Source organism: Colobus angolensis, unplaced genomic scaffold (genome assembly GCF_000951035.1).
Source record: "Colobus angolensis palliatus isolate OR3802 unplaced genomic scaffold, Cang.pa_1.0 Scaffold220, whole genome shotgun sequence".
NCBI classification, from domain to species: Eukaryota; Metazoa; Chordata; class Mammalia; order Primates; family Cercopithecidae; genus Colobus; species Colobus angolensis.
The window spans coordinates 2,761,506-2,784,549 of record NW_012115378.1 but is presented as its reverse complement, the minus strand read 5'-3'; the positions used below and the strand labels follow the sequence as shown (position 1 = coordinate 2,784,549).

The 23,044-nt window shown below is 37.5% G+C and overlaps 1 protein-coding gene across 1 annotated transcript in view; it reads left to right on the top strand.

The window, feature by feature from the left end:
- The window catches only part of MAPRE2 (microtubule-associated protein, RP/EB family, member 2), an 87,708-nt gene that overhangs the window by 42,424 nt on the left and 22,240 nt on the right, over window positions 1-23,044 (top strand). Inside the window, exons 3-4 of the mRNA XM_011943693.1 lie at window positions 14,456-14,601; window positions 18,952-19,165. Of these exons, the coding sequence (XP_011799083.1) occupies window positions 14,456-14,601; window positions 18,952-19,165 (360 nt within the window). The remainder of the gene's footprint in view (window positions 1-14,455; window positions 14,602-18,951; window positions 19,166-23,044) is intronic.

The following is a 23,044-nucleotide window of genomic DNA, read 5'->3' as shown; positions in this document are numbered from 1 at the left end:
CCTCTATCTGGAATGCCAAATTCTAACTTTAGCTCCACTCTCAGACGCTAGCCTTTGAAACATCTCACTGCCAGTTTCAGTATCAGCCTCTGTGGAAGCCAGTGACATTTGGTTCTGCACACCATTCCTGCCCTGTGCTCCCAGTGCCTCTCCTACTTCTTCCTTCTTGACTTGTCTGGAGAAGCCAAATCATATTTTACCAAGTCAGACACCTTTTTTTGGTAAAATTTGATGAGCACATTATCCTACAAGAAATCACTGGTGTTAGAATCTAGCTATGAAACTGAACACTGGCCCCTGGACCATTAATCAGCAGATGAAAAGAAATCTTTGAAACCAATGAGATATTTTACTTGCCAGTTTAAACATTCTTTCAGTTGTCTGAATCTTTTTCTGTATCATTAAGACACGTTTGAAGTTTTATATTTTTTTCTTAAAGCTTTAAACTACCAGTTTACCTTTACAAGTTATAGGGTCATTATGATTTTGTTGAATAAAACAGCTGTAAATAGTCCAGTTCCACTTCAGTTTTCTTTTCAATGTTCTAGTTTTCAATACAGATTTATAAGAGTTAATTTCTTTGTAAGTTGTTTTTGCAAATACCATTATCAGCTCCCTTGTGTGTATTGTGTATTTCAATCTGTTATAATCTCTATTTTTCTAAAATTTACTTCTTAATAAAAATATTGATACCTAAATCTTAAGGGCTATTTGGTATATAGGTTTTTACTCCATTGACGGTTCCTTTTGAAAGATAGAAGAAAATATTCTTTATTCTTCCATGATGGTTCTATGAAGAAGCACTTTTAAAATCAATTTGTTACAGTAATATTAATATCTGATCAATTTTCTCTACAGCAGGCCTAACATTTAATGTAGTTCTGCAGGCCTCTTAATAAAATTCAGATTTAAACATAACATTACTTTTTGGTGAAACCCTGTCTCTCCTAAAAATACAAAAAGTATTATTGGTTCTTGTTGAAAGCAGGTTATAAACAGAGGATACTGGCACCTGTAACTGCAGTTTGGTGCAGCCTTGTAAGATTCTTAAAAAGGTTTTAAGATGATGTCAATTAATGAAAAACTGAGGGCATTTATCAGATAAAAGACCACATGGTTTGACAAGGCCTTTTAATTTATCTGCTGATACTCTTAAAAATCTGCCTCTCTGCCTGAATAATCATTGCTAGCTTATTTCTTTTCCTGTACAAGAAAAGAGATGAAAATGTCCTTTGACAGTTTATTCTGCGTGTTCAAGGGAAAAGATGGGGTGCTTTTCAGCACTCTCTTCAGTTCACCTAAGCTACCTCTGTGTCTGCAGGAGTCGAAATCTTCCTGCTGGCTATTACTCCTTTTCCTCTACATGGGATCAGTTTGAAAGCTGCTTGTCTTTGGACTTATTTGCAATAGGAATAAAAAGTTTCTGACAATTCCAGGTAGTGGAGAGAAGCAGGAAGCTCATCTGAGGACCATGGGAATTCAAAGGAGCAATCTCAGTTGAAACCAGATTTCTGAACTCTTGATCTTTATTTTTGCATTTGTGGCTCAGGGCAGGTGAGGTAAACAGTGTCCAAAGTTCCCCTTAACAGAGTGAAATAATACTGTGGTAGCTGAAGCTATCAAGCTACTCCTCATGCCAGGAATGTGAAGGATGGCTATGAAAACAACAAAAAGCCACTACTAATTTAATCAGATTTTTGTTAGATTAGAACCACACAGTTGAACTTTGGGATTTTAAATTGCTTTAAAATGTTAATCTTTCAAAGCATTATTTCACAATTGCCGTTAAACTCCTTACACCATGTATTTCTGTAGGTAGAGAGATTTCTCCTGACGTGCTGGAAATATGTAATCTTGTATTTTGCAGCCTCGCTTTCTTCCCTTTTGGGAAAGCCCTGATTTCCCAAAAGGGAATGCTTCCTTCAGCACGAGGTTTGGGCTTAGGTAATAGTTGCAGTTCTGCAGGGACATCAGTTCAAGAAATGATGAGCTGAATGCCAAAATAAAGCTGGGATGATTTTATGATTATTGTGTATGAACAATATTCTAATATGAAGGAGATTTTTCATTGCTAATATTCAACTGTTGGACAGAAAATATGGCTATGTTACTGAGTTTGTAAATGTCAAGATCCCAAAGAGAAGTACATGGAAGATAGAGTCACCAGAACTGAATCTGGAAAGAGTGTGTGTGCCCCCAGGAATATTCCACCAGAGGCGGCAGTGTTATTAGTAAGTCTCCTCTTATGTTAACTATGACAAAAGCCAGTGATGGCTAGAAGAAAGAGCGCTGGCAAACATTTTAGTCATATGAAGATGAGCATCATTGTCTCCTAATTAGCAGAAATATCAAGTATCCCTTAAAAGAGAACTTGGTGACAGACTGAGAATTAGAAAATCATCTAATTTTAGAGCTCAGAGATCAGTCCAACACTGACGTTTTGCAGATAAGAATACTGTAGGCTTAGCAGGGTGTGATGAAATGTCACAGTTCATTCAAGATGGGAAGGTTCAGATCCAAAGGCCAACATAGTTTTCTGTTCCCGCCTCCCCATTCTTTGTTGATACTAGCTTGAGATAGTACGCTGTTTTACAAATCATTTACCTGTAATGATTCAGATCATGAAGAGTGTGATCACATGGATGTGTCCAGTTAATTGAGGTTGTTGTGCTTTTCTTCTATCCCTTCATTAGTACCAAATAAGATTATGGAAAGTGAAAAGTTGTAACTAAATCCCTCAGTGATATAGGCATCTCTGTATAATAGTTTCTTGGCCTGTGGGGAAGTCAGATGGGCAATTTGAGTGGCTGTTTGTGGCGGAACCCTGTCTGGCTTGATGTATTTTCCACAGATTGTGTTGCATTTCTGGAAAAATGCTGTGAGACTTTTTTTTGACAGCAATAAGATATATACATACATGTACATATGAGATTCATATATAGATATGTGTCTCAAATATATGGGCGATCAATAAGATTATATAGAGAGATGATGTTTATTTTTATATACACATTGTATATATGTAAAATGAAATGCTTATAAGTATATATACTGAAATGGAAAGTCGTGACATTGGAGCAGATTAATGATCTATCGAGCCCAAGATTCTACTGTAAGTAGGAAAGATATAGCTGATACTCCTAACACCAGTCCAAAAAATTTATGTTCTCTTGCATTTTCCTTTTAGAATCTATCTATAAAAATTTCTAAAACTTAATCTATAAAAATTTCCAAACACTCTTTGAACCTTTTAATTTTTACATATAATTTCCTAAAAGCAGCATAGGAAAAAGGAATGTTTTTCTTAAAAAAAAAAAAAAATTGAAGTTCAGATCAGAATTTAAATTCCACTCTGCAATTTCTTAGCTGGGTGACTTTCCGAGCCTTGTTCCCTTACCTGTAAAACATGGGAATGATAATAAAAATACTTACCTCTTAAGGATACTATGGGATTCAGAATGTTTAACATACATGTGAAAGCACTAACAGATTTTACACAAATGTGGGTGTTTTTATGTCTTACATTTCTTGCATAATATATTCCATAAGTTTATTATTAGGGTAATATTTCCTTTTATCTTAAAATTTCCACTTTAAAAATGTTCCTTTTTTCTGATATTACTCTATGGTTGAAGTCCTAGGATCTGGTGAAAGTGAGATTGTCTTATGCTTTTCATGGTTTTATAGACTTAAATCATACACTCCTGAATCCTTTGAGTATGAATGTTCATTTTTGAGCTCTGCCATCTTCATACAGCCTCCCAGCTGTTCATTTTTTATTCCTGTCCCCACACTTGTCAGCTTCATTATGTCACTTTTGATGTATAACAACTGAAACCAATCTTAGGGCTGTAGGGATACAGACAGTGTAGAAAGAATAGTTTTTTTTTTCCCCCTACTTCTTTCCAGATCATTTCAGAATCTTGTAGACCTTCATAATTGCAGCAGCACCTTGAGCTGATGGGCTCAATATCCCATCATAATTAACCTCTTGGTAAGCACAACATCCTACAATTTGGGTTGTGTTACTTGAATGTGTTACCCTGTGCTTAGCCTTTTAAAGCTTCTCTTTTACTTTTCTGCAGACTTGGTCTCTCAGGTGATTCTTATTTTATTTGGCTTTAAATTTTTTTATTTATACCTCATCAATTCTTAAAAGAATTTTTAGCAACTCTTCTCATAATATCTCTTTGGGGAGTTTGGCAACATAAGAATTTTACTGTTTACCAGCCCTTGTTGTGGTTCAACTACTATGCAGATCTTCATTCATTAGCCAGATACTTGTTGAAACCCACTTATGCCAGGTACTGTATTAAGTGTTTAGATACATAAGGGACCAAGATAAATAAGGCACAAGTATTCTTGAAACTTATATTGCAGTGAGGGAAAAAATAAGCCACAAACTCTCTTAGTCTGTTTTAGGCTGCTATAACAGAATACTTCAAACTGGATAATTTATAATGAACAGATATTTATTGTCTTCTGCTGCTGGAGGCTAAGGAAGTCCAAGATCAAGGGACCAGCATCTGGCAAGGGTCCTCATGCTGCATCATTCCATGGCAGAAATGCAAGAGAGAATAGGGGAGAGAACAGGAGCCAAATTTGCCCTTTTATAATGAATCGGCTTTCCCAAGAATGGCATTCATCCATTCAGGAGGGCTGAGCCCTCATGGACTGCTTACCTCTTAGTGGTCCCACCTCTTAATACCATCACAATGGCAAATAACTTCAACAAGCATTTTGGAGGGGATGTTAATGAGTTAATACAATGCCAGCATAAGAGTTAATAAAATAAAACAGGATGAGGTGAAAAAGAGTGACTAGAAGGCTACTTCATATGGCATGGTAAGGGAGGACCTCTCTGAGGAGGTGACATATAAGCCTTCATCTGAATGTGAAGAAGGTCACCATGTGAAGTTCTAGATGAAACTGTATGTAAAGGTCCTAATTCAGGAGCAAATCTAAAGTGTTCTAGGAACAGCAAGGAAGCCAATGTGAGGAGAGCTTCCTAAAAGGAAGTTAGACAAGGGAGAAATAGACAGAGGCCTGATAACAGGGTATTTTAAGCCAGGGAAGGAATTTGGATTTTATGATGGTTTCATAGAAAACCACTGTGATATTCTTAGCAGGAGAGGAATGTGATCTGAATAATGGTAACCTTGGCATAATGAGATAAAAGTGGGTTTATTCAAAATGTACATCACATTATTGCAAGGGTAGTTAAATGGCACAAAGGTCTGTATATCTGTTGATGAGGAACATTCTGATTTGTGGCTGAGTAAGACTTCCAGGACACTGGCAGTGATTCCTGAATTTTCCAGTTTGTTGACATCTATTTTATCTGATTAAAGAAGAAAATATAGAAGTTCAAGAGCAAGAGAGGTGGTCAACAAGACCAAATACTATTAAGAGGTTGAGTAGGATGCAGAAAGAAAAACATTTGTTTGATTTGATAGCAGAGAAGCTTTTGATGACCTTGACCAGAACATGGTGAGACTGGAAGACAATTGAATTTGTACTAAATTGAATTGGATGTCAGATGAAACAATGAAAACAGGGACAATTTGAAGTTTTACTGTGAAGAGGAGGAGATAAATGGTACAATAGCTCAAGGATGATGTGGGATCAAGAAGCTTTGGTTTTATTTTGTCAAAGTGGAATGATACTGGAGGGATTTAGGAATAACATATATGCAGGAAGAATTTTGCATTGCAGGAGAGAATGAGGATAGCAGCAAGAATGATTCAATGAGTAAGAGGAGAGTTGACCTTTGATAGTAACTATGCAGCTTCTAAAAGAAAGTGTAGGTGTAAATCGTCATGACCTTGGATTATGCAGTGGTTTTTGGTTATAACAACAAAAGCACAAGTGACAAAAGAATAGCTAAATTGGATTTTATTAAAATATAAAACATTTGTGCTTCAAATGATACCATCAAGAAAGTGAAAAAACAGTCCATGAAATGGGAGAAAATATTTACAAATCATATATCTGATAAAGAAAATTATATCTAGAATATAGATTCTTACAACTCAACAAAAAAGCAACCCAATTAAGAAATAAGCAAAGCATGTGCTTAGACATTCCTCCAAAGAAGATATACAAATGACTAAAAAGCACAAAGGAAAGATGCTCTATGTCATTAGTCATTGGGGAAATTAAAGCAAAACCACAGTGACATACCACTTCACATCCATTAGGGTGGTTAGAATCAAAATGACTGACAAGTGATGATGAAGATGTGGAGGTCTCATCTGTTGCTGGTAGAAATATAAAATAGTACACCTGCTTTGGAAAACAGTTTGATAGTTTTTCAAAGTGTTAAACAGAGGTACCACATGTCCTAGCAGTTCCAATCCTAGGTATATTGCCAAGAGAATTGAAAACATGTCCATGCAAAAATTTGTACACAACTGTTCGTAGCATCATTACTCAAAATAGTCCAAAAGTGAAAACAATCTAGATATTCATTAATGAATGGATCAGTAAAATGTGGTAATTCATAAAATGGAATATTATTTGCTGTAAAGAAAGAAATAAAGTTCTGATACATGGAACAACATGGATAAACATTGAGAAGATTTTGCTGAATGAAAGAAAGCAGACACAAAGGCTGCATGTTATATGATTCCATTTATATGAATTGTCCAGAATGGTCAGATCCATAGAGACAGAAAATAGATTAGTGGTTGCCAGGGCCTGGAGGGAGGAGAGATCATAGAGAGCGACTGCTAATGAGTAAGAAGGGTTTTTTTGGGGCAGTAATAAATATCTTCTGAAAATAAATAGTGGTGATGGATGTAGAATTCTGCAAGTATGTTAAAAACCACTGAATTTCACATTTCAAAAGGTTGAACTTTAGGGTATATGAATTGTATTCTAGCTTTACTAGAATAAGATCTGGAACAAGACAAGGATGTCCATTTTTAACCACTTCTATTCAACATTGTTCTGAAAGTACTAGCCAGAGTGATTAGACAGGAGAAAGAAATGAAAGGCATCCAAATTAGAAAGGAGGAACTCAGGGCCGGGCACGGTGTCTCACACCTGTAATCCCAGCAGTTTGGGAGTCCAGGGCAGGCAGATCACCTGAGGTCAGGAGTTTGATATCAGCCTGGCCAACATGGTGAAACCTTGTCTCTACTAAAAATACAAAAATTAGCCAGGCGTGGTGGTGGTTGCCTGTAGTCCCAGCTGCCCGGGAGGCTGAGGCAGGAGAATCGCTTTAGCCTGGGAGGCAGAGGTTACAGTGAGCCAAGATCCTACCACTGCACTCCAGCCTGGGAGACACAGTCTCAAAAAAAAAAAGAAAAAAAAAGGAAGTCAAATTGTTTGCAGACAGCATGATTACATATTTATATCCCTAAAAACTCAATTTTAAAAAACTGTTAGAACTAATCAACAAATTTTAGCATTTCTATATGCTGATAGCAGACTATCTGAAAAAGAAATTAAGAAAGTAGTCCCACTTACAATCACTACCAAAAAAGTGAGACACCTGGGAATAAACTTAGCCAAGGAGGTGAAAGATTTCTACAATGGGAACATATAAAATATTGGTGAAAGAAATTGAAGAGGACATAAATAAATGGAAAGCCATGCCATGTTTATGGATTGGAAAAATCAATATTGTTAAAAAGTCCATACAGGTTGAGCATCTCTAATCCAAAAATCACAATGCTTCAAAATCTGAAATTGTTTTAGTTCTGACATACCACAAGTGAAAAATTCACACCTAATCTCATGTGACAGGTCACAGGCAAAATGCATTCAAACTTATTTTATGTACAAAATTATTAAAAATACTGTATAAAATTACCTTCAGGGTATGTGTATAAGGTGTATATGAAGCATAAACGAATTTCATGTTTAGGCTTGGGTCCTGTCTCCTAGATATCTCATTATGTGTTTGCAGATATTCCCAAATCTTAAAATATCTGAAATCTGAAAACACTTCTAGTCCAAAGCATTTTGGATAAGGTGTACTTAACCTATACTACCCAAAGTCATCTATAGATCCAAGGCAAATTCCTACAAAAATACCAATGGCATTCTTCACAGAAATAGAAAAAGATAATTTTAAAGTTCACATGGAACCACAAAAGACCCTGAATAGCCAAAATAATACTGAACAAAAAGAACAATGCTGGAGGGGACTGCAGCAGACGGGTGGGCTCCTTTGACTCCACTTTGCCTCCTTGTCAATGAGTGGGCTGTCCTGCTCTCCCATGGCATCTGTATTTAAAAGAAAAAAAAAATACCGGAGGTATCACGTCGCCTGACTTCAAAATACACTACAAAGCTATAGTAGCCAAAATAGCATCATACTGGCCTGATGTATTAGCCTATTCTTGCATTGCTATAAAGAAATGTCTGAAACTGGGTAATGTATTAATGTTAAGAAAAGAGGCTTAATTAGCTCACAATTCTGCAGGCTATACAGGAAGCATATTGGCTTCTGCTTCTGGGGAGGCCTCAGCAAGCTTCCAGTCATGGCAGAAGGCAAAGGGAAAGCAGGCACACCTTACGTGGCTGAAGCAGGAGCAAGAGAGGGATGGGGGAGTTGCTTCACACTTGCTACACACATTTTAAACAACCAGATTTCAGGATAACTCACTACTTACTCACTATCATAAGAACAGCACTGAGGGAATGGTGCTAAACCATTCATGAGAAACTGTCCCCGTGACCCAGTCACCTCCCACCAGGCCCCACCTCCAAAATTGGGGATTGCAATTGAACATGAGATGTGGGTGGGGACACAGATCCAAACCATACCACCTGAGAATAGATATGTAGAAGAATCCAACAGAATAGAGCACACAGAACGGTGCCAGGAACATAGGGAAAGGACAGTCTCTTCATAAATGATGCCAAGAAATCTGGCTATCCATGTGCAGAAGAATTAAACTAGATCCCTGTCTCTTACCACATACAAAAATCAGCTCAAAATGGGCTAAAGACTTAAGTGAAAGACCTAAAATGATAAATCTACTAGAAGAAAACATAGGGGAAATACTTCATGACATTTCTGGGCAAAGATTTTTTGGGTAAGACCTTAAAAGCACACCTAACAAAAGCAAAAATAGACAAATAGGATTATATCGAACAAAAAAACTCCTTCACAGCAAAGGAAACAATCAGCAGAGTGAAAAGACAAACTACAGAATGGGAGAAAATACGTGCAAACTATTCATCTGACAAGGGGCTAATATAAGGAACTCAAACAACTCAGTAGAAAAAAGAACGAAATAAAAAATGGGCAAAAGACTTGGTTAGACATTTCTCAAAAGAAAACATACAAATGGCCACAGGTATAGGAGAAGATGTTCAATATCACTAATCATCAAGGAAATACAATGGGAACCGCAGTGAGACATCACCTCATCCTGATCATTAGAATGGCTATTATCAAAAAGAGGCCAGGCGCAATGGCTCACGCCTGTAATCCCAGCACTGTGGGAGGCTGAGGTGGGCAGATCACTTGAGGTCAGTAGTTCAAGACTAGCCTGGCTAACAAGGTGAAACCCCATCTCTTCTACAAATACAATAATTACCTGGGCATGGTGTCAGGTGCTAGGCCCAGCTATTTGGGAGGTTAAGGCATGAGAATCACTTGAACCTGGGAGGTGGATGTTGCAGTGAGCTGAGATCATGCCACTGCACTCCAGCCTGGGAGACAGAGCAAGACCCTGTCTCAAAAAAAATAAAAAGGAATGACTATTATCAGAAAGACCAAAAAAAAAAAATGTTGGCATGGATATGGAGAAATGAGGACTCTGATACACTGTTGGTAGAAATGTGAATTAGTACAGCCATTATAAAAAACAATATGGAAGCTCCCCAAAACATTAAAAACAGAACTACCATATGATCCAACAATCCCACGACTGGATGTATAGCCAAAGGAAATTAAATCAGTATGCCCAAGAGATATCTGCACTCATGTTTATTGTAGCATTGTTGACAATAACCAAGAAATGAAATCAACCTTAATGTCCATCAGTGTGATGAATGGATTTTTAAAAAGTGATATAAATACACAACGAAATACTGTTTAGTCACATAAAAAAATGAAATCTTGTCATTTGTGGCCACGTGGATGAACGTGGAGGACGTTGTGTTCTGTGAAATAAGCCAGGCACAAAAAGACAAATACTGCATGATCTTCCCCATGTGGAATCTAAAAGAGTTGATCTCATAGAAATAGAGAGTAGAATAATGATTTCCAGAGACTAGAAAGGGGAAAGGGGAGAGAGGAATGGAGAGAGATTGGTCAGTGGGTACAAAGTTACAGTTAGGTAGGAGGAATAAGCTCTGGCATTCTATTATACAGTATGGTGACTGGTTAACAATACTGTGTTGTGTATTTCATATCCCCCTTGCCCTCAAATCCCAGGAGTGTACCCTATTTAGAGCCAACATCTCCCTGACCTATGTTGACCTTTCTCAAGACAAGAGTTTTTCAAATCATAGCATTATTTATAATTGAGAAAAACTGGAAAACAAGCCCAAGGTTAAATAAGCAAAGGTGAAATACCAAGTAAAATATTTTGCAGCCACTTGGGAAAAAAAATAGCGATTTTGAATGTTCTCACCACAAAGAAATGATAAATGTATGAGGTGATGGATATGCCAAATACCCTGATTTGATCATTGCACAATGTATATATGCATTAAAACATCACACTTGTACCCCATAATGTGTATAATATTTATCAAAAACAAAATACAGATTAATAAGCTACCTATTTTTTGAAAGCTATTATTTTTATATGCCATGAATAACAAATTCAAAAATATAATGAAAAGAATAAATGGCATGATAAAATTTAGGAAAATTTTGAGAGTAAGAGGAGGGGAAATTATTCTGTAGATAGTAATACATGTTATAGAATTTTAAATAAGAATGTGGAACTACCATGGAAACAGAAAAGGCAATTTAAAGTCTAGAAAGGGCCAGGCGCAGTGGCTCATGCTTGTAATCCCAGCACTTTGGGAGGCTGAAGAGGGCTGATCACGAGGTCAGGAGATTGAGACCATGGTGAAACCCTGTCTCTACTAAAAATTCAAAAAATTCGCCAGGCACAGTGGTGGGCACCTGTAGTCCCAGCTACTCGGGAGCTGAGGCAGGAGAATGGCCTGAACCCGGAAGGCGGAGCTTGCAGTGAGCTGAGATCATGCCACTGCACTCCAGCCTGGGTGACAGAGCGAGACTCCGTCTCAAAAAAAAAAAAAAAAAGTCTAGAAAGAGATCTAGGTACATGTATTAGAAAGGCAATATATAGTAAAAATAGTGCTTCTCATTGGTGGGGAAAGAATAGATTACCTATTAAGTTGTGATGTTCAACACCTACTAACTTTATCAGTTAGTGGTTTAGGTTGAAAATAGCAGAAGTTAATCCTGGCAGGCTTAGGTAGAAGAAAATGTTGGGTAGCTCAGAGTCAATAGAAAGCCGAGCTCAGAAGATGGACAGGAACCAAAGGATGCTAAGGAGCTGGGAACACAGCCTTTCTTATGTCACAAGAATTGGATGGCACTGTGCTGCTTTTGCTGCTCAGGACTCTGGACCCCACCACTCTGCCACCACAACTAAACTCTAATGGTCCTTGTGTGTTTATATCATTCCCTCAACTCAGAGACTGAGGCAGGATTCAAACATAGAGCCTAGGTCATGGGCCTGCATCCTTATCGCTATGAAGGAAAGGGTAGCCTGCCCACTTTCAGCTTCTGTGGTGGGGGGCAGGGCACGATAGCATCTCCCCAGGTAGTAGGTGTCCAAATCCTGGGGAGCCAAAAATGACAGATTTCCACCATTTGGAATGACTAAAATTAGAACCATACTTTATATCACAGACAAAAATAAATTCCACATGGATTCAGAATTTAAATGTAAAACTTGAGACCGTAAAAGTACTTGACGGAAATATGCATGAATATTTATGTATTCTTGGTTCAAGAAAGTTGATAAGCAAGATATAAAAATAAGAAAGCCATTAAAAATATTGATAGAGCATATTAAATGACGCAGAAAGAGAATTATGGTCTGTTGAGTTTCAGAAAGTTTACGTTAAAAAATGGGTATGATGGGATTACATTTTTAAAATAGGATCACATTTTTAAGAAAACACACACATACACACACACACACACATGCACGCACACACATACACACACTCCCTTCCAGAGAGGATTAGAATGGCATATACCAGAGTATTTTGAGTGGTTATTTCTGGATGAAGACGCTAGAGATGATTTTTCCTTCCTTCCCTCACTATATGGAAGAGTTTTTTTGTTTTTTGTTTTTTGTTTTTCAAAAGCTGTTATTTCTTTTTAAATCTGAAACGTGAGGGATTTCGTTGGTTGGTTTGTAAGAGTATATCGTATCTGGGTCTCCATAGATAAATTTTATGCTAAACTCTACAAAAGTGAAAATAACTTCAAAGACCAGGTAATGAGGCAGTTGTGTTTCAACAATCCCATCCGTTTAAAAATAATGTTAAAGTGGCAACTGGAATTTGCTCCATCTGGCGGCCCTTCAAAAGAAAGAACTGGATAGTGGGTGATGACTCAAAGAATACCCTCCAGATCATGATGTTTCTCTTACCTCCCCCAGTGTCTTTTTTTTTCTTTGGTTTGTTTTATTTTGTCTTCTTTTTAAGAGAACCCATCTGCTTGACTAGGAACTTACTAGTTAGTATTCAGGGTATGTTATCTAAAGGGACGCCAGATGCAGAGACTCTGGAGATATTTGTTATGGCCTATATTTCACCACTTTATGCTCTTACCTACAAAATAGGAGTTGTCCCAACATTTCCTGTTTTAACAACCCTTGGATTCCTGATGTCTTGTTCTCTCTTATCTCAGATTCCTATCTCAGTAAAGGATGCCTAACCTTTATTTCTCATAAGAGACAGAGCAGGTCTTCCTTCCTAAAGTGAGTCACCCAAGTAAAGGACTGGCTCTTCGTGGAAGCCTTGATAGTGTAAAGGATGAGGAGAGACACTTCATGTTGCAAAAAGACTGATCATGGGCACATCATAGAAATAGACCAAGAGTCCTGGAGATAGCAAAGAAAGAATGAACCTAAAAATGGTGGCTTGTTCCTATTCTTGCCTCTTGGTTTTCTTTCTTGTAAAAGAAAAAGAATCATTCTGACTTCCAGTTTGTTTTCCTAAATGCCATTAGCCTATTAAGCCTAGTAAGAAGATATGCATCAGTAAACACAGCTTGCCAGAATTTCCCAGTTGTAGTGGTCATGTTGAAGAGCTCTTCATGTATTTTTTAAAAAGTCCTGTTTTTCTATGATCATTTCCTCAGGGGGCTCATTGGACATTTCTGTCGTGTTTCTTAGTCATAAAGAGCATGACTCTGAACTTCCGTAACTTTCAGTATCCATGTCTTCATACTTCATGTTAATGTGGAAGCCCCACTGCTCTGGACTGGAATTAAATTATATTAATTTGGCTTGTAACAAAATTTACCGATTAAATTTACCAATTTAATACCTAATAAGTATAAGTAATAATAGTTAATAAGTATAATAAGTAGTAATAAGTAATGTTTAATACTTAATAAGTATAAGTAATACTTAATACTTACATTGGTATTAATTGGCTTGTAGTTTTCACCTGTGAAAACAGTTTGAGCATATGTATATTTTTTTTTTTTTTTTTTTTTTTGAGACGGAGTCTTGCTCTGTCGCCAGGCTGGAGTGCAGTGGCCGGATCTCAGCTCACTGCAAACTCCTCCTCCTGGGTTTACGCCTTTCTCCTGCCTCAGCCTCCCGAGTAGCTGGGACTACAGGCACCCGCCACCTCGCACGGCTAGTTTTTTGTATTTTTAAGTAGAGACGGGGTTTCACTGGGTTAGCCAGGATGGTCTTGATCTCCTGACCTTGTGATCCGCCCGTCTCGGCCTCCCAAAGTGCTGGGATTACAGGCTTGAGCCACCGTGCCCGGCGCATATGTGTATTTTTTGAGCTACATGTTTCATGAGAACTTTTGTAGTTCTCTCATGTTTACATTTTCCTCTCAAGTTTATTTTGATGACTTCGAGCAGGTGATAGCCAGGTGGAAGAAAATGTATATTTCTTTTCTCTGGTAGAAGCTAGGAAGAACTCCTCTTACACTGCTTTCCTTGGCTTTGTAGTGTGAGGTTCTGTTTGTTGGCTGTGGAAGCTGGTGATATTCTGATGCATGCAGTACAATACACCGAGTTTAGGGTTGGGAAGTGGCAGGTGCTGCATTGTTGAGGAAGTCCCTTCCCTCTGGCACTCAGCTGCTGTGGACAAGGAAATATAAGCGCATTGGTAGGAAGGACACACACAGCCAGGAGGACTCTGCTCTGAGTGATGATGGCACCTGTAAGCACAATCCCCTTCCAGCTTAGCAGTCCTCTACCACATCTGGGTACAGTGAGACTCACTCCAGTACTGTTCTTGTTTCTTTCCAGGAGCGGCCTATTGCCAGTTCATGGACATGCTCTTCCCTGGCTGCATTAGTTTGAAGAAAGTAAAATTTCAAGCAAAGCTGGAACATGAGTATATTCACAATTTTAAACTTCTGCAAGCATCATTTAAGCGAATGAACGTTGATAAGGTAGGAGACTTGTACCTCCATAAAATGTGTTGTTGTTTCTTAAAATTGTTTTTGTGCATAAATGCAAAAGTCCAGGAGCATACCGATGGGATATATCTTGATATCTCAACCGTAGGCGGGGGTCTGTACCTAGCATAAAGTATCACCCTAAGTTCTTGTATTTTTATGAGGTTTTCATTTCAGATTTTCTAAACTTGTAGCCAGGAGACTAAAAACTAACAGGGCTCACAAATGTTAAAGTGTTATTAGTTACATTTAGCATTGCAGATGAGAAACTTTTATGTTTGCCAGATGCCACTGTGGTTCTTTGTATTTTGTTCCTTCAGAGAAACATCGTGTCATGGCAGAAACAGCATGGGTTTGAATCCCAGCTTCATGACTTGAGCAAGTTATTTAAATTCTGAGTCTCAGTTTACCCATCTGTACAATGGGACTAAAAACCCCTTATTCATGGTTATGAAGTTGACATGAGAGACAGTGTCAGTATAGTGTGTGTGCTCAGATTCTCAGTGTCCATAATTTGCCCTTTTTTCTCCCATGAATTATTATACTTTTGTCCTGGAGTGGTACAAATGGCCTGGAGTACTTTTTCTCTCAATAAGGGATTATTGCTAAAACTCAATCTCTTTCTGCATGTTTACTGCTATTTAAATACATACTCAAACTGTGTTCCTTATTTAGGATATATCTCTTAGCATGAATGAGCTTGGAAAGAAATGAATTTTGAATAAGGGGAAAGAGATAAACCAGCAGGGGAGAAATGGAAAACTGTTCTTTGCATAAACAGGGGTAATGAATAGGCTATGGAAATGAAAAATAAAATACCAGGTTATAAAAGATAGAGATTAAAGGGAAGTTTGATAAACTATGTATTTTGTAAGCTAAGGCAATTAATATCTTCTTAATGACATTCTTATCAATATATTAAGAAAATCCTGACTTCTCATTTTCTTGGAATTTTTATTTCAAACATACATTCTCTTTAACATTGTAGCCCTTTGGATTATTTCCAACTTTATGTCCTTTGTCATGGTTAATTTCCAATTAGCTCTTTCTATATGTATTTAAAACTAGGGATATATAGGTTCTCCTTACTTTTATAATACCTCTTGTGTCTTTTTTATTCATTTCTCTATACATGCTTCTAGATTAGAAAGAAAAGAAACACCTTTTCATATGTTTATTGATGGAACTTGTTATACATCAAATTAGTGGGTTCCATATCGCTCTAGAAGTATATACACACAGAATGGATGAGCAGTTGTTAAGAATGTTGAAGAAAAAAATTATTGCAGTGGAAGGAGACTGGCCATGATGGCCTTTGTTAGCCTCTCTAGCTTTAGTATGCAGTGATTTGATCTAAAAGTCCTGTGAGAAACAGCATTAAGTACCCTCATTCACGTGTGTCATAGCCTGGTGGCGTGATGGAAAGTTCTGTGCTTTTGCTTGCCACCTCGGATTTTGAACTTTTGCCCCTGAAGCTTACATGTTGATAGGGAATGCAATATTAGGTCAACAGAAGTAAATGCCTTCTTTTAACAGCTAATATGCCACCAGTGTCTAAAACTATTTTTAAATTTTCTTGTCTGGCAATAGACAAAATATAGTATTTGTTAGTTAAAAGCTTTTTATGCTCTAAAAAGTTGATTTCTAACAATCGATATCAGCATAAACAAAAATTTTAAACTCAAGACATAAAAGTGATTAAATAATACAATTAAAAGTCAGTTGAGGCTGAGAGCAGTGGCTCACACCTGTAATACCAACACTCTGGAAGGCCAAGGTGGGAGGATCACTTGAGGCCAGGAGTTCCAGACCAGCCTGGTCAACATTGCGAGACCCCATCTCTATGAATTTTTTTTTTAATTGCCAGGTGCACTGGCACATACCTGTAGACTCAGCTACTCAGGAGGCTGAGGCAGGAGGATCTCTTGAACCTATGAGTTAGAGGCTGCAGTGAGGTATAATTGTACCACTGCACTCCAGCCTGGGCAGCAGAGTGAGACTCTGTCTCTGAAATAAAAAAATAAAAATGTTAAAGCAATTGAGTGCACATGTGGCAGGAATTCCTCCTTTTAAGCAGACTTCACTGAAGTTTGGGGGAAGTGAGAGAAGAGCAACATATCACCACCAAAGTCTAATTACCAGAAGAATCTTCATGAAAAATATGGTCTCTTCCAAAAGATTGCTTCTCTTTATTTTGCTCTGTACTTGGTTTAGTTTCTATTTTAGCTGCATAAGAAACATTTTTGCAAAATGTATTGCTAGTTTTTTAGTTTAATGCATGCTTCAATTGCTTTTTTCTTCCAAGTTGTCATTAATATGTAAGGTCTTTCTACATTTTCTAAAGCTGATTATTTAGTTTAATGCATGCTTCAGTTGCTTTTTTTCTTCCAAGTTTTCGTTGATATGTAAGGTCTTTCTACGTTTCCTAATGTGGTCCTATTGATACAGCTTAAGATATCAACGATATATGGCTACCATAGTGGCAAAGTCGTATTCAAAGTTTAATTTCTATAGCTTCCATTCATATTGTCACACAGCAAAGCTGTGAGCTGTGTGCTTGTCTGAATCACATACACACTCACACACACAATCTCACACTCTAGCTTTGTAACTATCTCGTGATTCACATTCAGCTAGTATTCCCACCTGAAGATGTAAAAGGTAAGAATTCAGTGATAATATAATTCACTTAGCTAGATACCTTTCCATTTTCTTTAAAAAAAAAAAAATAGCAAATTACACCAGTCAGAATGGCTATTACTAAAAAGTCAAAAAACAGATACTGAGAGAAAAGGAAATGCTTATACACCGTTGGTAGGAGTGTAAATTAGTTCATTGTGGAAAGCAATGTGGCGATTCCTCAAAGAGCTGAAAACAACTACCATTTGACTCAGCAATCCCATTATTGGGTATATACCCAAAGGAATAGAAATTGTTCTACCATAAAGACGTATGCATGTGAGTGTTCATTGCAGCACTATTCACAATAACAAAGACGCAGAATCAACCTAAATGCCCATCAATGACAGATTGGATAAAGAAAATGTGACACATATACACCATGGAATACTATGAAGACATAAAAAGTATCTGTTTTTATTGATTTAAATCTTATTCATCTGCACTCTCTAGTAACTATAATCTACTACAACTGGGCTACATATTACAAAGAAATTTAAAAAGTTTATCGGCCAAGCACAGTGGCTCACACCTGTAATCCCAGCACTTTGGGAGGCCGAGGCGGGTGGATCACCTGAGGTCAGGCGTTCAAGTCCAGCCTGGCCAACATGTGACACAGCGTCTCTACTAATAAACAAAAATGAATCCCAGCTACTCGGAAGGCTGAAGCAGGAGAATTGCTTGAACCCAGGAGGTGGAGATTGCAGTGAGCCGAGATCGCACCATTGCAGTCCATCCTGGGAGACAAGAGTGAAACTCCGTCTCAAAAATAAATAAAATAAAATAAAAAGATAAAAAGCTTATCAGTCTTGAAATAGCACAACATCGCAGGCTTCTGTTTTTCCAGAGAGATGCTTTGATGATAAATGTATTATGAGTGGGACCAGCCCCTCTTGACAACTGAGGATATTCCTTTTGTCTGGCTTGTTCAGAAGTACTAAATATTCCAAGAAAACCAACAGTGATGTTTTGGTTTAGTTTTTTTTAATTTTTAACTTTTGTGTGTACATAGTAGGTGTGTAGATTTATGGGGTACCTGAGGCATTTTGCATGCAATGTGAAAGAAGCACATCATGGAGAATTGGTTATCCATTCCCTCAAGCATTTATCCTTTGAGTTACAAACAATCCGAGTATACTCTTTAAGTTATTTTAAAATGTACAATTAAGTTGTTATTGCCTATAGTCACCCTGCTGTGCTATCAAATAGGTTTCATTCATTCTTTCTAACTGTTTTGTACCCAGTCACCATCCCTAACTCCCCCTTTCCAGCCACTGGTAACCATCCTACTCTCCATGCCTATGAATTCACTTGTTTTGATTTTAGATCCCACAAATTAGTGAAAACATGGGATGTTTGTATTTCTGTGCCTGGCTTATTTCATTTAGCATAATGATCTCCAGTTCCATCCATGTTGTTGCAAATTACTGTGTCTCATTCTTTTTATGGCTGAATAGTACGCCGTTGTGTATATGTACCACATTTTCTTTATCCATTCATCTGTTGATGGACACTTAGGTTGCTTCCAAATCTTAGCTATTATAAACAGTGCTGCCATAAACTTATCACAAGTGCACGTATCTTTTTGAGATACTCTTTTCCTTTCTTTTGGGTATATATCCAAACATGAGATTTGTAACTCACATAGTGATTTTTTTATTGCAGGTAATTCCAGTGGAGAAGCTAGTGAAAGGACGTTTCCAGGACAACCTGGATTTTATTCAATGGTTTAAGAAATTCTATGATGCTAACTACGATGGGAAGGAGTATGATCCTGTAGAGGCACGACAAGGGCAAGATGCAATTCCTCCGCCTGACCCTGGCGAACAGATCTTCAACCTGCCAAAAAAATCTCACCATGCAAACTCCCCCACAGCAGGTATTGTCACCATGAGATTGCAGGGTTGCTTTCATCTTAGAGAATGGCTCAGACCCTTCTGTGCTTTACCATGTGTTTCTGATTGATTCTTCCCAGCCGTCAATATTTTAATGCCTTTGGATGGTTTCTACTGTTGTCTGTTTCACCACATTTATCTTCCTGTGACCCATTTGTCATTAGTCTAACCATCTTCATTTAAACTATTAAAAAGGCAGAGAGCTATTTGCATTATATCACTGAAGGTGGTAGTGAAAATAATACTCCCAGGATAGATTTCTTTTTCCTTTTAGTTTTTTGAGAAATTTCAAGTAGCCTGTTTAGATTTTGACTGAAGTATTTTTACTGCTTAATTGCTGGCAGTACAGACCAGAATATGAACTGAACTATGTTGTTAAATACGGATCATCATCTCTAACCCTTCATGAACTGTACATCCTATCTCCTCTGTAGGCAGTGGCAATTTTTATGCAGTAACATTCAGCAATACCCTATTTATCCAGCTTTGTCCAAAAGTGAAGTCGTTGAGGAAAAATATCTGGAACACTAAAACTTTAAAAACTTCTGTGGATAAAAAAAAAACTTTCTAAAATATATTATAAACATCCTTGCCATAAACAGCAGGCTTTACCAAGCAGAATGTGTTCTTATAAAATCGGGTCATTATTATAAACACGAGTTGGGTACTGCACAATTAAACATTAAATCATCCAAAATCATGTTTCCATTTCAGTTGTGGAACCCAGTGTTCAAACTTGTTAAATCAGTAACCTTAATTTTGCAAATAAAACAGATTTCTTATTTATGCCCAAACTGCAATCAGAATGGAGTGCAAATGGTTAACAGGACCACATAGGTGGTAATAGCTTTGAAATCACAGTTTTGCTCACTGTTAAGCAGCATTTTCATCATCTTATTTCTGGATTTATGGCTGTATCCCAGCTGGACTGAAACCATTGGAAAACTGACATTACTTTTTGAAATTTTTTAAATATTTTAAAATAAATATTTTAAAAATATTTTTAAGGATAACAGATGAATACTTATACTCACTAGTATGAATTAGATGAATTCTTCATCTGCATTAAAATAGTACTCATGTAGATGAAGAGGAATGAACAACTCTGGAAGAGCTGTTAGGAGGCAAAATAGACTGGATGTTGGTAATGGCTGAATACTGGGATAAAAGATAAGGAGATGTTAAACATGGCGTCTTACACAACTGGAAGGATTTGGGATTTTGTTCAAGAAGTGCTGAAAGAGAACCAGATTTGGGAAGAAATCTTGAGTTTGTTTTGAACATACTAAGTTTGAGATTCATTTGTGACATCTAAGAGAAGATCAACATAGGCAATTTTTGTGTTGGGAGTGGTGCACATGTGTGTCTGGAGCTCAAAGGAGTTATAGGCTAAAGATAAACATTTGCGATTCTTCTATATATTGATGTAATGGATGCTGGAAGCAAATACTGAGTGATAAAGGGTAGAGTGCCTTGGGAAACTTGGGCATTTACTGGTTGAGTAGAAGAGGAAGGGCTTGCATAGGAAGCAGGGAAGGTGCCAGAAAGAATGAAGGAAACTAGGAAGTGATGTGTCAGGGAAGCAGAAGGTAGGGAGCATCATGGTCAACAGTGTCAACATCTGTTGAGAAGTCAAGTTAAATGAGGCCTGAAAGAGTTCATTAGATTTCTCAATTTGAATGATTTCTCCATTCAGTAGAATGGTAGAGCCAGGAATGGCTTGAAGACAAAGTTGGAGGAAGGAAATTGAGACAGTGGAAAGATCCGACTTTGGAGCCATAATGGGTGAGCCTATATAGAGTAAAGAAAACTAAGCACAGATCTTTGGAAATATATACATTTAAGGGGGAGGAGGAAGAAGAAGAAGCTGCAAAAAAGATGAACATCAGGAAGAAAACCAGGAGAGCTCAGCATCAGAGAACAAAAACGGTAGGAAATTTGTAGACAGAGGGGTCAACAACAGTGCCAAATATTAATTGTGGCAATATCAAATAGGATGAAGCCTGAAAAATAGGCCAAAGTCTGACTCCTAGGAGGTGATTAATAGTCCCTCAGAGAATTGGTCCATTAAAATACTGAGGGCATAGGCCTAGATTGCAGCAATTTAACAAGGACTTGTGGAACTGGAGACAGTAAGAGTAGATTCAACCTTTAACAAATGTGTCAGGAAAAAAAATGGGGGAAAATAAACACATTTGGTTTGTGTAGGGAAAAGAGTGATAGCAGCTTCAGGAAATAAGATTGGAAGGAAAATGGTATTCTTTTTCAACTGTTCTTGTTTGCTTTTAGGATAAGGCAATATAAGCAGATTTGTAAGATGGGATACACGTCTGTGGAGAAGGAATCATTGAAAACAGGAAAAAGAGGGGAAACTGGAGTATGACGCTAAAGCTGAAGGGAAAAGATGAGATGTCAAGGGCATAGATAGAGGGTTAGAAAAGAAAAGAGAGGATATTTATTGTCTTGGAGCCAAAGCGATAGGAGAGGCTGGGTAAAAATTAAGCCACAAAGATTTTGGGAAGCAAACCTTGATGGCAGTTCAGATTGGCCTTCAAGTTTTGTCAGCAGTTTTCATCAGTCTAGGAGCTGGAGTGGAGGAAAGGGGGATGTTGTGCCCTCTCCAGAGTCTGGGATTCAGGAGGTATGTGGGGTGGGAGGAAATAAAGGTAAGAAAATCAAGGGTGTCTGATATTTCTCATCTTAATGTCATTCTCTACAGTTGTGAATGATGAATAGCTTGGACTCAAAATTCAACTGCCATTTTTTCAAGTTTTCTGTGGTGAGATTGGACAGACCTCAGAATATTTTCTTCCACAATCATAACCTGTCCTTAATTTTTTACCCATTGGCACCAATACTCCTCCACACCCAAACAGCCTGTTACTGTGCTGCCTTGGCCTTGTTTTCTAGGAATTGCCTCATCTGTCTTTCACAAAAGCCACAGAGAAACATGTGCCATTTTGATAGAATGTCCATGAACCTGAAAGAGAAATATATATTTTCTAGAGCTTAACCTCTTGGGTGATAATGCTCAGGAAACCCATTAAAGTCAACAGATAATAAATTTTATTTTTAATGTTCTCGAAGGCAGTAATTTCCTGAGACCATGTTCCTGATACCTTGACCATGTTTACATTATTGGCATTAATCAGGGAGAAATGATATTTTCAGAAGTCAAACAGCCATTCCCTTTTTAATAAAATATGCTCTGGTTTTTGGGCATCATGGGGTAGTAAAACTATACTGGGGATATATCACATATAGAGTGTTATTATTAAAAGCCATGATAGGAGAAAGGCTCCTATAAATGCATTAAGACCTCATTTTTTGTAGAAGTCATATATCCAGTTATTGGGAATACAGCCGAGATAATGTAAGCCAAAATGTCTTCTAAGAGTCAGAATAGGTGTTGTAAAATCTGTGCTGTAAAATGTATGCACTTCAATCTTCATTCATGAGAGTTTCTGAGGTACTTACTCAGGGTGTGTTTGCTCTTTCTTAATTTAGACGTAATTGTAATAAAGATGGGGATGTGGTTTCTTAGCACATAGCTCATTAGGGCAAGGAATATACAGGTGTCAATAGAAAGTACAAACCTCCGTTAAAAAAAAAAAATTAGCAAAACCTTACTAAAGAGCCTAATAGTATCCTAGGATCTGTATTACAAGATCAAATCGTTCCATTGCCTCTCAGTAGTCTTTAGTATATGTATGACACCAGCAGGCAGTGATCAATACTCTCATAGGTCCCTTACGCTTCTTAGAATTGTCATAATTCTCTGTAATATTGACCCTGATTTATTTCCCTCATGAACTCTATTTTTACATTATCCAAACTGGCGCCCCTGCTTCTGGGAATCACTC